The sequence below is a fragment of the Artibeus jamaicensis genome, unplaced genomic scaffold (assembly GCF_021234435.1).
Source record: "Artibeus jamaicensis isolate MK-2021 breed Jamaican fruit bat unplaced genomic scaffold, CSHL_Jam_final contig_3174, whole genome shotgun sequence".
Lineage (NCBI taxonomy): Eukaryota > Metazoa > Chordata > Mammalia > Chiroptera > Phyllostomidae > Artibeus > Artibeus jamaicensis.
In genome coordinates this window covers 5525497-5541079 of record NW_026521738.1, presented here as the reverse complement: position 1 = coordinate 5541079, position 15583 = coordinate 5525497, and the positions used below count along the sequence as shown (strand labels likewise).

The window sequence follows — 15583 nt, the reverse complement described above, 5'->3', positions numbered from 1 at the left end:
AATACGGCATATTTTAGAACAGCCCCTTATTCTACTCAGCAAATAAACCTAAAAATCCGGCTTCAAGTCCCCTGCGTGGGGACTTCTTAGAAAGGGGGCGGAGCCCTGAGACTGGTGGCGGTGGCTGGAACCTGCGAGGTACGCCTGCGCACTGCAACCACGCACGTGTCCCAGCCGGAAGCGCCTGCTGTGGCTGGAGTTTCCTGAGGATGGCCACCGAAATGGAGTCGCGGGACGCCGGGGCTGAGGATGGTTTCACCCAGGTCACTCGCAAAGGTGGCCGGCGAGCGAAGAAGCGGCAGGCTGAAGAGCTGTCTGCGGCCGGGGACGGCGGGGACGGGAGTCGCATGGACACGGAGGAGGCGCGGCCCGCCAAGAGGCCGGTCTTTCCGCCCCTCTCCGGGGACGGGATCCTGGTACTGGGGGGGATCCTGGGACAGGCACCGGGTAGGGGCCGGAGGGAGGTCAAGTTGGAAGTCTCTGGGTGACGTTCATAGTGCAGGGGTTCTTTTGGCGTGCAGTCCTTAAGTGGCTCCGATGAAGTTTGATTCGTTCAGATGAAAGCAGCTTTTTTTTGTGTGTGTGTGTGTGTGTGGTTCGGTTGTCACTTTATAGCTCCACCCCTATTCCTCCCGACAGCTCAGTTGTGTGTGTTTTTATTGCAGGACGGGAAAGAAGAAACAAGGAAAATTCCAGTCCCAGCTAACAGATACACACCATTAAAAGAGAACTGGTTGAAAATATTTACACCTATCGTAGAACATTTGGGACTTCAGATACGCTTTAACTTGAAATCGAGGAATGTAGAAATCAGGGTGAGGAGAATACCAACCATTTCCAAGTGTACTAGGGTTCCTCGTTCAGGGATGAAAATGGATGCATAAACTTTCCTCGGTGGAACTTATTTTGTTAAATGATTTTCTTCCAGCTTTCTGACTTAATGAATTTGAACTTCTCAAATGCCTTCAGAGTCTGCGTTGAACCCAAATAGTAGTTGAATTCATAAGTTGAGTCTGAGATCACACCAAAATACTGGTTGTGCCTTTGCATATTTTTTGTAGTATTCAGTGTGGAACTGAGAAAAGGCCAAGTAAACTGAAGTTTGTAAATAATGAACTGAGTGAAGTACTTGCTGCGGTACAGGCACTATATATTTTAATGCTATTATTTTGGGGGAAAATATTGTTTTAGAAGTAAGTTTTATATGTACATACCCATGTTATATCTGTACTTACATTTACATCTCTCTCTATGTATAGGTATAGATTTATTCTATGGTGTCAGGCCAAGAGTTAGACAGTCAAAATTAGTTGGCTTTGGACTTCTTTTTCTGAATGCCAATTTTGTATCAAAATCAAAGACCAACATTAATTATAATCTTTCTTTTTGAGGACTGTTAATGCTGTCATCAGGATTGGTATATAGACTCAGCTCCGCCAAGGGACTAGAATAATGGCATAAAGTTGAGAGGTGCTACTCTAAATAGTTGGTGAAGTTTAAAATGTAGACCTAGACGGTGGACTTCTTGCCACTTTAGTTCAGGTTTTTATGGTTTCATGCCAAAACTTGTTTCCTTATAGGTTTCCCTTGTTACATTGCTTTATATCATTTCACCATCTCACCCAGACCTTTCCCAGACCACACTGCTTTTATTATGGTATCCTGGTACCTTAAGCGTCTCTGAAAGGTAGGAGTTAAGTTTTGACTAAACGTTGCACATAGGAGTCCGAATCCCAAGTTCACCTCACCACCGTTTTGAACATTTTTCAAAGGAAAATACCACCCATATGGGTGGCTCTCCTCCCTGATGAAGGCCCTCTCCTCCTTACACCCTTGGTCCTACCTCAGTTCCATTTATCTTTCAGGATCTAGCTCAAGTTCTTTGTGATCAGTCCCTTTTTCAGTCATGCCATCAGTCATACCTTAAGTGTCTAAACTCTTACTGTGCTTAACTGTCATATTTATTTCAGCATCATCAATTTGGATTCCACTAACATTTGTTGATACTGTTATACACCAGACACAGAGTGGGCCTTCCGACGCACTACAGGATCATTTTGGTCCTTAGGACAGCCCTGTGAGATAGATGACATAGCCACATCTTACGGATGTCAGGCACACTGAGGGTCAGAGGAGTTTCTCGGCCAAAGTCATAGAGCTGATAATTGAATCTTGATGCTAGTAGCGACCTCTCAGGATCTCCTGTTCTGACCTCTGTATTTTACAGATAAAGAAGACCTGTAGTTTCTGTGAGACTTGCTCAAGGTCAGATATAGGATTAAGACTGGGATCTTGTTTTAAATGTCCCATTACACAACCCTGTATGGTTTCAAATTTGTCATGTATGTGGTCTCTTCAGTTAGATTGTGGGTCTGTGTGGGATAGAGGAAATGACAGTTTTGACATTAGACCTGTGTTCGAATCTTACCATTTTCACTTTTATATCACTCAATATTCAGGGTTGTCATGAGGTTTAGGGCTGCAGTACGTAAAGCTCCTTTGTAGTGCCTGTCGTTTACAGCGCTGTGCATTTCATGAGTAGCTGTTGTTTCTGTAATTATTGAATAAACTGCCTAAACCATTCTTGGTAATTAGTAGTGGAGTTATTACAGTGGGGAGCATCCACACAAATGATTATTGAAGCCAAGAGATGACGACTCGCAGGGAAAGCTGCATTGGAAGAGAAGAGGACTAGCTTGGTGGGTATCAGTGCATTGACAGGATTGGTCAGTGAAGTCCACACCAAGGACGATGAAGTGCAGTGTGTGTGTGCAGTTGGGCTGTGCCTCGGAGGAGTCTTGCTGTCAGCCGCAGGTCAGATCAGGCTTGTAATCAGTCAGTCAGTCACGTGACCGTCTTTTGGTGGAACTGTACCTCGATCTGGGAAAGTTGTTTTGCAAATTAACCACAGTACTTCAGCAAAAACTGGGTCGTGGAGAATACATTGGGGGAGGGTGGTGGTGGAGGAAATTACAGTAAAGGAAAAGATCATTCCTGGTAGTCTGTTAGAGTACTTTTCATCCCCTCCTATAATTTGTGCCTTTTTTAAAACAGACTTGTAAAGAAACCAAGGATGTTAGCGCACTGACAAAAGCAGCTGATTTTGTGAAAGCCTTTATTCTCGGGTTTCAGGTGGAGGTGAGTGATTGATTTAATGACATCTGAAATGGAGGCTTGAAAAATATTCACTATGAATGTTTCAGTGCATTGGGGCTTTTTTCTAATTTGAGTTTTCTAATTCTACAGTTTATGAATTTTACTTTCACACTCATCCTCAGGTATCTAAATGGAAGGGCTTCACAGTGTTTATTTTTACATTGTAGGATGCACTTGCCCTAATTAGGCTGGATGACCTCTTCTTAGAGTCTTTTGAAATTACAGATGGTGAGTGTGTAGCAGTCATTTATTATGAAGCACTGTACTTTTGAATTGCTGACTTTGTTGTTTGGGACTCTCAGCTTTCTAAAAGCATCAGTTGAGCTGTGTTATTAGCAGCTTTAAAAATACATATGTATTTTTATGTCTGTTAGTGGGGAAACTTTGTTAGTGATTGAACTTTATATGGAAGTGGGTGGTGTACTGGAGTGGTTTGCCCCTTGAGGTCTTCCTTGTCTCATTTAGTGAAGCCCCTAAAGGGAGACCACCTGTCAAGGGCAATAGGAAGAATCGCTGGCAAAGGAGGAAAAACCAAGTTCACCATAGAGAATGTGACACGGACGCGGATAGTTCTAGCTGATGTGTAAGTATGTGATCTTGAGAAAATTATTGTCATAATTTATATTTGCTCTTTTGCTGGTTTTAAAAGGTCATAAAGATTGTGTTTTTGCATAATACTCCCACTGAATCTTTGTCAGCATGTGGTTCTGGATGAATAGGTAGTTGCCAACTTTGAAAGCAGATTAAGTTAGGAAAATCTTAGAAATTGTATCTTTTTTCTCAATTGGCAATGAATGCAATGTTTAGAATCATTAAAAGAAATCACAAGACAGGTAAAAATTTAAATAGTATCTCATAGGAATCTGGTAAGTCAGGGGAAAACCAAAGGTGGGTGTTTGGGTTTTTTTGGTGTTTTTTTTGTTTGTTTTTAGAGAGAAGGGAGACAGAGTAGCATCCACTTGCTCCACTTACTTATGCATTCTTTGCTTCCTGTACGTGCCCCGACAGGAGATCTCATCCGCAACCCTGGAATATTGGGATGACACTCTGTAACCACCTGAGCTACCTGGCCAGGGCACAGTGTGGGTGTTTTAAATACCACTGGGAGGCTTTCCTTAAAAAAAAAAAAAAATATATATATATATATATATATATATATATATATATACACATACCTTCCTTAAAAGGAAGACGAGTAGTGCACGTTGGGTGAGAACGAGACAACAGTCAATGTGAACATGAATAAGAGGATACAGACTTAAAATGAAGGTGCAAGACATCAAGCTAGGATGACCTTTGTGAGGTTGAAGCTGCTCTGTGGCCAAGTTGGCTCAGACTGTATAATGCCACAACTGCTCTGGGAAACAGCAGTGGACTGAGAAGAGGACGGGAGGGATCAGCCTACACCCGAATCCAGAAATAATTTTAGTCGAAGTCGTCTCATCTTTGCTCTAAACCAAGGGGCTCTAATATTTTTTATAGTTCAGGAATAACTGTAATACTATATTGGTAGCCCTCGTTACCTGAGGACAGATGTATTATCATTTTAATCTTTTATGAATGAGTCTAGAGTTGGGAGTAGGGAGCCAGGAGGAAAGTTGTTAAAATATCACATATAGCCCTGGCTGGTGGGCTCAGTTGGTTAGTTGAAGCATTGCCCTGTGCACCAAAAGGTCAGGGGTGCCGTCCCTGGTCAGGGCGCGTGCAGGAGGCAGATATCAGAGTTCCTTTCACATCGGTGCCCACCCTCCCTCCCTCCAATCAGTGTACCCTCAGTCGAGGATTTAAAAAATAAAATATTTAGCTTTTTAATTTGGAAATCTAAAAATGTAACTGATTTGCTAAATCAAATTACAGGTAGTATATCATATTAAAGTATATGACTTGTAAGTGTATTTGTAAGTTAAAATTTACTAGTTAATTTTTTGAGCAGCCTTGATGTGGTTTATCATCTGCGTACAACGTACATAGTTCAGGGAGTTCCAGGCAGAGTTTCTAGCCCTGCAGCCCCGCTCCACTCACACAGCCTTGCCAACCCCAGGGTTCCTCGTGCGGCCCCGCGGCCCCACCCGTGCCCAGGCTCTCACACACATGTATCAGTATTTTGTGTCACTGTGGTTTTGCCTTCTCTAGAAATTCACAGTCTGAAGTCTTCGGTGTTTGGCTTCTTTTAGTTAGCATATTTGTCTCTCCATTTTTTTGGACGTATCGGCAGTCCCCGTTTATTGCCAAGTACCAGTCCCTTGTGTGGATATATCGAATTTTGTTTATCCATTCAGTTGATGGACATTGGGGTTGTTTTCAGTTTGGTACTGTTACGAGTAATGTTGCTATTGAATTACTTCTTATACCTTGTATGGTTGTATGTTTTGTTGTTGTTTTTTACAAATTGAATTACACTACTCAAAATTAAAGAAATATACTGTTTTGTAGTTTTTGCTATAAACAGGCTAATTAGAAGTCCACAAATTGAACAATTTATATTATGATAAAGCCATAAAGTGGACTACTATATACCTGTGTTATTTTTTATGAGCTGCTAATCTGGTAATACAGCATAATGTGAGCAGGATATAAAACTAAAAACTACTGTTCCTGATACATTCAGTAGAGCAGAAGGGGAATCATGCTGCCTGTGTGTCCATGCTGTTCAAGAAGCGATTTGTTCGAAAATCAAATCATACAGGCAACTGATCATACAGGCAATTGATCATACAGGTTATCAGCATGAAAGGGTTGTCAGGTCGAGAACCGAAGTTCTGTTTAACAACGAAGACTTTTTCTATGAACAACTTGGTTGAGAACCAAATTGTTCAACATGTGAGACATTCAAGAACCAAGGTTTAACTGGTTTTTGAGATACAATAAACACACCATAAAATTCTCCTTTCAAAGTGTGTTCTTAGCATATTTGCTGAGTTTTGCTACCATCATCATAACCTTCACTGAGGAATCTGTATCCTGATTTTTCACTTTCTGGATAATAGGACTTAGTTTAAGGAAATGTTTTTTTTGTTGCTGACTTTATTTTTTTCTTGCAGGAAAGTTCACATCCTTGGCTCTTTCCAAAACATCAAGATGGCAAGAACTGCCATTTGCAACCTCATTCTGGGTAATAGCATTTTGTTTCTTTGGTATTTTCTCTGGAAAGTAAAGGGTGGGGATCTAGGTTAAACCACATTTGCAAGCCAGTTTAGGGGAATGTGAAAGATAGCAAACAGAAACTCTTGGGGGTTGGCAGATCTTTGTGGGACTAAGAGAAGGCGGGAATCCTTTTACTTGGATTTCATGTCTGTTAGAGAAGAGAAAGAATTTATTGGCTTATATTACCTAAATCTTTGCTGCCTTCCTCTGACGAGGTGCACAGAAGAGCCATTCCAGAACATAAGCAACACCGTGTTTTAGGTGCAGCAAAGAGGGAGCTGCCGATCAGCATCAGTCAGTTTAATCCACTTGGTCCCATTTCACATGGGGCAGCCAAGTCAGTATCTTGTGACAAGAATTACAGGAGTGTAGTCATTTGCTCAGAAAACACTTAGGATTCTCTGTTGGTGACCAGGTCTTTTTGAAATATTTTGGCTCTTGGGATTAAAAATGATTTTTAGAATATTTGCATTTGGTTTCCTTTTTAGGCTTTCTATTGATTTAAGGTAGATCCCAAAGAAAATGTTCTGGTTTGGTTTTTTTTTTTAGAGTTTTGTAGACCATTTTCCATGTAGCTTGTATATATGGGAGTATTTTTCTGTATAAGTAAGCTTTTTTTCCCCTACAGGAAATCCTCCATCAAAGGTTTATGGCAATATTCGGGCTGTGGCTAGCAGAGCAGCAGATCGATTTTGATTTCAAATCAGAGACTTTTGTCTTTGGACGCTATAGAAAAAGACCTTACCCTTCCAAAGTGGTCACAAGCCATGTGAAGGATTTTTCAGTCACTTCAAGTCTCCACTGGAAGAATAAAGAGAAAGTTTAACGGTGTTCGTTCATCAACTTTTGAGTGTAACTTACCAAACTTTAGTACCACGGTTATACTTAAACAATTATAACTTATCTTTTTTATTTTAAATTAAATGTACTCAATTTGCATAGTTTGATTCTCTCATTTGGAGGGAAAATTCTTATTTTTCTATATGAATTTATGAAGATTTCTCCTGTGAGTTGTAATTCAAGAATTCTCTCAGAAAACCTCTCTGAATCATGACCCCAAGTACCGGTGGAGTGCTACTTACTTTACAGTCAGGTCATTCGGAAGCAGCGGTTCGGCTGCACTGAATGAACCAAAAAGGCTAATCTTTGTACCTGTTTGTGACTTGTAAAATTAAAGACCTGTATAACTAGGTTGACATGAGGAAAGAATGTTATTTTTTCATGTAAGTATGTATGTTGGGTTTCTTCTAAGTAGTAAGATATAAAAGAATGATCTTACTCCTAAGAAAATGTTCTTCAAATATAATAGAATGTTTTAACTAGTGTCTGCCTATTTAAATAGCTGATTTCAGTTTATGCATTTTTTAAATGAACTCACTTCATTAAATTTGAGTGATACATGTGCTTGTACATCTCTAATACCTGACCAAAACTTTCTAGCTTTGAAGATGGGAGTATTTGAAAGTTCATGTAAGAACTAGAGAAAGTATGCTTATTAAACTTGTTTCCCTTACATCAGTTACCTGTGCCACTGTCCCAGACAGCTCTGTATATTGCATGGGATTGGATGCATTTAGATTATGGTTAGAATCCAATGGGAAATTGCTGGAAAAATTTCCAAACCAAAATAATTTTTATCCTTTGGCCACACAGCAGCATGAAGAGTATATGTACGACAGTAGTAAATCACTTTACTCACAAGTTTAGGACACTGAACTTTTATTTAGCTCCTTGGGTGTCCGGCACCTCCCTGGTTTAGCATTTCTCTTCCCAGGGGAGCAGTACTGCTTAGGGTTTGAAAGGGAGACTGGTTGTTGGAGGAAAACCAACAGCTTTTTGGAATGGGAACAATGAAAAAGTAATCAGATAAATCTATGTCACAGTGATAGTTGATCTTAACCTGGATCAGAGCATTTTGAAAGCATTCTGTAAGGCCTGGACACTGACACCTCACCCTCAGCTGTGCACATTCATGTTTCTATGGCATCTGTCACACTATATTGTAATTATACCTGCGTCTCACCTACGGATACGTAGTATCTTGCACAATTTCTGACGTACAGTTTACATATTGGCTGGAGAATGGGCCTGCAGAGTATTTTCTTAAATATTCATTGGCTGCCCTGGCTGGGGAGTGAGAAGAGGCAAGAAATGATGTTTCTCTCTTCTTTCAAAGATAAATAAATTTAATTCATTGGCTGACTAAGGGGAAAAGACCTAGATGTTTCTTAGTTATTCCAGATTTTGGCTTCAACTCATGCTACCTAGAACTGGGATGGTAGAGAAAGCTCATGTTCACTAAGCAAATGGGAAAGAGACCTAACTTTCCTCATCTCAGCCATGGTAAGGTTGGGCCAGCATGCTTCATGTTAGATTACTGAGGGTACACAGGGACATCGGATTGTACACAGCCATCCTACAACTCTCAAAATACTCATACTGTGCAAATGTTAATTACCTGGTCAAAGAAACCTAGTAAATCTTTAGGTTTGAGAGAGCTAGGACTTGTTCATTTGGTCTGGTTAGCTGATTTATAATGCCCAAGGGAAATTAAAGGCTGAAGTGTCAAAGGATTTCATCTAAATGTGAGCTAATGCAATGAGTTTTTGAGCATGTGGGAGTTTTTAAATACTAATGTTTCAATACACATGAGTTTGAACAATATTTAAGTCCTGGAAACTATCCAGAAAGATTGAGATTCTTTTTCACTCTCTTATGTATGCTCTTAAATTGTGGTAAGTACATAAAATTTAGCATTTTAACCATTTTAAGTGTATAGTTCAGTGGCATAAAGTACATTCAACATTGCTGTGCAACCACCACCATCACGCATCTCCAGAACTTTACTTTCCCCAAGCAAAACTACCCATGCAACGCTAACTCCCCATTTCCACCTCCTGGCCCCTGACACCGCCATTCTCCTTTGTCTCTTCAGTGGCTGGAAGCAGAGGAAGGGTGAGGAGTAGTAAAAGAATGAGATGGGGCTTTGTAAGTTATAATGACTTCTGTTTGTACCCAGTGATAATGCAGATGTATTTTTACCTATGGACTACAAAGATCAAACATCAACAGATTTTTAAAAATCACCCCCACCCAAAGACCCCTGATAGCTGTAGAAGCCCACCAAAGACCACGGAGTATGCTCAAGTTCCAAATATTTTATTTTCTTATTCATACAGTAGGAAGTTTTCTAAAGATTCCCACAACATGATGTTTCATGCAGAAGAAAAACTAAACATTCAACATAAACCATCCCTCCCCCCACCCATACACACTAAAAAAAAAAAAACCCATTACCCAGTAAGGAAATATTGTTTGCACTATTTTTCTGTAACGCCAGCCAAGATATGCACAAGCAAGAGAAATAGAAAGCATTTGCTAAAATATTTGTAACAAATACTTATGTACAAAAAATTCACAAAAGACTAGTTCCCCCTTGAAGCAGAGCACATGGCAGTTGACACTGGAACAGATCAAACCACTGGCTGGGATTATAAGCCACGTACTGATCCAGAGGAAGAAAGTTACATGTAGTGGAGATTTTTCAGTTTGAACATTAACATTTCCAAAGTTTGGCAATATTTTCTTTTAAAATTATGCAAATTATGTAAACAAGAGGTACATTTTTAAATCGATCTACATGCAAAACTCCATGTCATGCAAGGACACCAAGCACCGAGATTTCTCTCTCACAGACAGAGCCCATGGTGTGCAGCACTCAGTCGAAGGAACAGCAGTGGCAAGCAGGTGTGCCCAATTTAAGGTTTGTTCACCTTGACTCAACCTGCCCCTTTCCACTCCTGACTATAAAACCAGTTTTTGGTGAAAAACTATGTAGGGAAATACTGTCCTAGAAAGCTAACCGAAATGTTTTCTTCCAGCCAACAGTACCGTTGCAGAAAAGGGAAGGGACAATAACAAGTGGTAGAACATGATACACTACTTTTATATCACACAAATTTATTGTTATCCATTACAAATATGGGCAAATCAAGAAAACACCTCATGCACTCTTTATGCTTTATGGTAAAGAAATTCAAGAGGTATAAATTTGGATAAAAATTTGCTCTTCTGTGATGTACAGATGAGTGGGATTTCTTCCATTTAAGTCACAAATATATGTGGGTGTTTAGATATATACATGCACATTAAGTATCACCCATGTTTTATATTAGCTGCAAGTCTTCTGAAAGAAACACAGAAGGGAATTTTTATGGTTCAAACAGGTTTAATGACAAATTATTTACCCAAGTAATAAATGGATATCCTATGCAGTTACATGTTTACTTCAGGTACTCTTATTAAGTAATGTCTAAGTTAAATTATGATTGCCTCACATAGCTTCAGGCCTTTATGAAATCACAACTGAAACTTACAAGTACTAGGGACATTTAATAAACATAATGGCTCCTAGTGACCAAGTAACAGAAGGAAGCAGCCTTAAGCTTTGTGCAGGTACTATATGAACACAAGAATGAGCTCTTGGCAGTAGCACTGAACTACACTTTCTCCTCAAGCAGAGATGTAGTAGAAGCTGCTCAGCAATGAGACTTAGTCCCTGGAAATATATTCATAGGTATAAATAAAGTTTACAAACTCCTTTGTTACAAAAATGTAATTAGGTAAATAATAGGACGTTAACAAATGCTTTGTCAATCTCTCAAAGGAGAAAGCACAGGAAAAGGAAAGTAGCTGGCCTAACACCCGGCTCAATTGTACAATCTTCTACCTATATATAAAACTGTGTGAAATAAAAGTAAGGATGCTTTATGTTCTGCTTGGCACTTTTGTACTCATCATTTTGTTTCTGAATCAAGTATATTAAATTAAAGCCAACCTACTACACATATAGAAAGCTACATATATCTATATATAAATATTTACATATGTATATATAGATACTTTCTTGTTATAAAAGATGAAGAAAAATAAATTAAAAAGCCAACCCCCTCCCTTTCTTCACCACATTGATATGCTCTTTCGTGTTGCTGTCCTTCAGACTTTAAAGTGCTACACTGAGTTATTGAGAGAATAAGAGTTCAATAACACTTAGTTGGCTTCATGAGGCTCATGTTGGAAAATGTGGCTTCACAGAGAAAAATACTTCCATTTAAATACACAGAGAGCATTGCTGGACGTCTTGAGCAGATCTTCAGAGATGGAGAAGAAAGCAAAAGTGTTGGGTGGTACTCTTTAAAATGGGTCACACATCTACCACCATCTTTTTGTGGATATCTAGGCCACCTACAACCTGTAACAGAACAAATCAAGCTTAGCCATGTTGGAGACATTCCTTTTTATTAGTTTAAACACCTTACCAAAACTGTAATATACAAACATATTATTTTGACCATTTTCAGAAGCCGTGTTGCTTTTTTAAAAAAAGTTGCATTGTATCTAATTAGAATTTTCATGGCTTCTTTCTTCCAGGAACAGGCATTTTCTTGTATTCTAGACAAGGCTGGCAACCTTATTCCACAAAAGGCCCAATAATAAATATTTTAGGCCTTGCAGCCTAAATTATACATGGCATAAAAAATTATGCCATGTATAATTTTACTTGCATCTACTTTTTCCACTTATAAAACTGCAAAAAAAATTTTTTTTAGCTCAAAGATGTGCATAGCAGGCTTTGGGCAGAACCCGTACCTTAGTCCTCTCAGTTAAGTGATTACCAGATGTGACCATAAAAGCTGTCCTCAAAGACCAAATATGGCTTCAGTCAGTCTATTTTAGAATATATTAAAGTACCACCAGGTGCATAAGATTTTCTGCACATTTAGCCACACTCATGACTTAACATTTATGGATTAATTGGGTCTTTTATACTTACTTTTTTAAAGAATCAAACTGGCAACCCCTTGATTAGTAGGCTGGAGCTCAATCCACTGAGCCACACCAGCCAGGGCTCTGTATTATTTAATTCAAACTTACTGCTTAAAACTTTATTTGAAAAATTCAGGTTGAACAGCCAATTACTTGTACAACTTCTGCTATGAAGGTTCAGCACCCTGCCCTCATCTTCTATTATTTTTACCACGGAATCATTTTCAGCTGATTTTCAGTGTTTACCTACAAATAACACTCCTACATCATCTTTTCTTGTATTCAAGGTTAAAAGCATTACTGACTTCCCATCAGGGAAGATTTAGCTCTTTCTCACACATCTTTCCCATCTATCTTCCTACCCCACATACATCCCACCCCTCTTTCAATAGTTGTTATCTTTATTTTTTATTAGACAGAAATGCAGCATTTTAATTATGACTATGTAATACTATTTACAGCAGAACAGAAACACATACTGTAATTTTTTTCCCTGAACATTTGTTTGGCTACAGTTAGTAATTACCTGATCTTTCCCTTTGCTGGTGTTCTACACATTTACCAGGTCAAACTCAAACTTCTGTTCTAAACCCATTCATATGTGTTATATAATCCTACCAATTTTATTGTCTTTAGATCACTCCCAGAGCTCTCCAACCTGCTCCCACCTAGGCCTGTCCTCTCTGGACCTCCCTTCGCCGTCTTCCTGGAGATTTCCTTCTCTCTCATGTTGGACCCTCTGCTTCCTGGATCCCACATTGTCTTCTTTTCTGATTTACAACCTTACTGCTGGTGGGAGGACATCCTCCAGTAGTTTCCCGAAAGGTGTGAGACCTTGCATACCTGAAAAGGTCTTTATTCTTCCATTAGTTTGAGTCTGTAGAGAATCTAGTTTGGGACTAACTGTCTCTCAGTATTGTAAAGGCTATGCTCCACTGTCATCTTTCCAATGTACTTCTGAGGACTTCCCACGATGAATCTTGAGTCTTTGTATGAAGCCCCCACCGCTGTACCCCAGCTCTTTGGAAATTTATAGAGTCATTTATGTTTCCACTAAAATTTCAGGACAATGTGCCTTAGGTCCAGCTTATTTTTATATACCATGCTGGGTACTTAGTAAGTCTTTTCAAGTTAGTAAACTCATTACTTTTGGTTCATTATTTTTTATTCGTTTTTTGATGATTACCTTCCCTCCCTTCCATTTTCTTTCTGGAACACTGAGCATTTAGGTGTTAGGTCTCCTACAGTAATTCTCTAAATTTAAATTTCCTAAAGCTCTTGTATATATTACTTAATTTTTGTTTCAAAGATTCAACATATTATATTCCTGAGAATAATGACAGATTTTGTTTTACTTCTCAAGTTTTTACTGGGCTTGCAAATTTTTTTCCAACCTTTGTTTCTGGGCTTGGCTTCACATTTATGTTCCACATTAGAAGTTCTCCTCTAACGTTTGGTGACCCTTGGCTCTCCACTTCTGTGGTAAACCAGGCCACTGCAACCTTCATGTATATGGTGGGGCTACAGACAGCAGGCTACACTTTGAGTTGACTTGGTGGTACCTTTACTTTGGGAAGATCGGATTTCCCAAAGAGGGCTTTTCCCATCTTTTGACTGGAGGAAGTAAGTACAGTTGCCAGGGAGTCTGATCAGGAAGAAGGCTGAAGTTGTCACAATGCAAGTATGCTTATCTTCATTGAATTCCTACACACACACACCTACCTTGCCCACATCTTGCCTTGTTTCCCTACTTAGAGACTCTATTTCACCCTTTCTAATCTCCCACTAAAAGACAAGAGAGTTTGAACACAGCAGGAAGGAGAGACCTGGTGTTCTCATCTCTTAAACAGACTGTAAGCGATTTCCCTGTTTAAAGCCACACCTCCACCCCCACTTTCAGTTACCTTGTGCCCCCAATGTTTGGGCCTCTGCATTATAAACCAGGTTGCTTCTAAGCTTTCCCAGCTGACAGCTTAGGATGCCTATTTTCTCCTGTCTGCTCAGTCGGTTTAGTGACTTATAAATTGCCAAATTAAGTTGCTATCTTCTGCTGTTCACTATGTCCTTAAGGGTTATAATCTTTTCTTCTTAATCCATTTAACTTAATTAGCGTTTTGAGAGGAAGTAAAAATGAATACCCAAGTTCAATCCACCAACTTCAATCTTGTCACTATTTATAAATTTATTTGTATGTTAAATAATCTGAAAATTTTAAAGTAGGTATATACTATATGTGATCTTCTAAAACAGTTTTTCCCACCTCTTTCACTGTTATTGCTTGAGAAATCAGAATAAAACGAACTCAATAAAGCCAAAATTAAGGGCCTGATCAGTGTTCAGAAAGGCTGATTTACAACACAAACATTTCTCCCCTCCTGACCTATGACCCTCGAAAATACAAATTAAAGCAATTTAACAAAAATACTGGAAAATGAACTCAAAGCTTAGCTTATATGTTCAGTGTAAATAGCATCATTTGTATAACCAAAGATCTACTTTAATTTCTGTCCCCTACAGGTGATTTATATGTAATTTTAGGTTACATTTTATATTTATTAAATGCAAGTAGTCTTCATTTATCCCTTCCTTATCACTCCAAGAGGTTTCCATTTCTGTTCCGTTCCCTCAAAGCCTGGTATTTCTTCTTTTCTTTCCTTCTTTTGAAAACCAGCTGCTCCTGTGATGCCACTACCAGCCTGGTTTCATGGCCCGCGCAATCCGAGGCCAGTCCCCGGGAGTCCTGCGATGATCGTGGACCATGGTGAAGGCCCTGCAATGCCTGGCAACAGTTCCAAGTCTCAACTCTCAAGCCTAACACTCTTCTAAAAAGGCCCAGCCTGCTCTTTAACCAGAGCAACCACCCTACTTTTTAAAAACAAAATGCAAAGACAGTATTCCCTTGAGATGAAGGAAGATACTTAAAAAAGGACAGTGTGAACGTCTACATAATAGCCAAAGTAGCTACCTCAGTCTTTACATAACAAACAACCAAAGCTAATTCCTTGTTCCTCGTGTGACTTAAATTTAAAAAATGGAAAGAAAAAGAGGAGAAAAATCTTATGGAAGCATCCAAACTGAAAAATGTCAAAACGTCTTCCTTGTTACTTTTGCCGCTCCTCTGGATTCTTGCAGTTAAAACTCCTTATAACACATCAAAGAGCTAACATCTTTGCATTAGGGGCAGAAGCAGAGACAAGAAACCAAGTGGTAGATTCTTGGATCTACTGAAGAAGATTAGTGAACTGGAAGCTGAGCTATTGCCCCATATCCCACCTAAAGTTAGTTTTATAGAGTCCCAAAACTACAGTCCCCACCCACCTCTGCAGAGCCCTTGCCCCTGAAACACAAGAAGTACCCATCAGTAGCTTAGACAAGGAAGCGGGTGGGGAATCACCATTTACACTGCCCGGTTGGTGAGTTTAAGATGGACGAGGGACTCCATCTCTGTTGTCATCAT

At 39.4% G+C, this 15583-nt stretch overlaps 2 protein-coding genes across 3 annotated transcripts in view; one reads left to right on the top strand and one right to left on the bottom strand.

Moving 5' to 3' along the window:
- Positions 1–143: 143 nt before the first annotated feature.
- On the top strand, positions 144–7818 carry PNO1 (partner of NOB1 homolog). The gene is made up of 7 exons (XM_037126244.2): positions 144–416; positions 666–815; positions 3055–3138; positions 3324–3384; positions 3622–3739; positions 6198–6268; positions 6929–7818. Exons 1-7 carry the CDS (start codon positions 210–212, stop codon positions 6994–6996), a joined length of 759 nt encoding a protein of 252 aa, XP_036982139.2. The 5' UTR covers positions 144–209; the 3' UTR covers positions 6997–7818.
- A 1625-nt stretch (positions 7819–9443) lies between these two features.
- The window catches only part of PPP3R1 (protein phosphatase 3 regulatory subunit B, alpha), a 53752-nt gene continuing 47612 nt past the window's right edge, over positions 9444–15583 (bottom strand). For both annotated transcript variants that reach the window (XM_037126246.2, XM_037126245.2), the window contains one exon: positions 9444–11551. In XM_037126246.2, the coding sequence (XP_036982141.1) occupies positions 11504–11551 (48 nt within the window). In that variant the 3' untranslated portion in view covers positions 9444–11503. The remainder of the gene's footprint in view (positions 11552–15583) is intronic.

What these genes read in the sequence shown, in the direction of transcription:
- PNO1 (XM_037126244.2), top strand. Translation starts at nt 210, where the DNA reads ATGGCCACCGAAATGGAGTCGCGGGACGCCGGGGCTGAGGATGGTTTC. An exon ending in TCTCCGGGGACGGGATCCTG is followed by an intron (nt 417 to 665) that starts GTACTGGGGGGG and finishes TTTTTATTGCAG; the next exon opens with GACGGGAAAGAAGAAACAAG. An exon ending in CGAGGAATGTAGAAATCAGG is followed by an intron (nt 816 to 3,054) that starts GTGAGGAGAATA and finishes TTTTTAAAACAG; the next exon opens with ACTTGTAAAGAAACCAAGGA.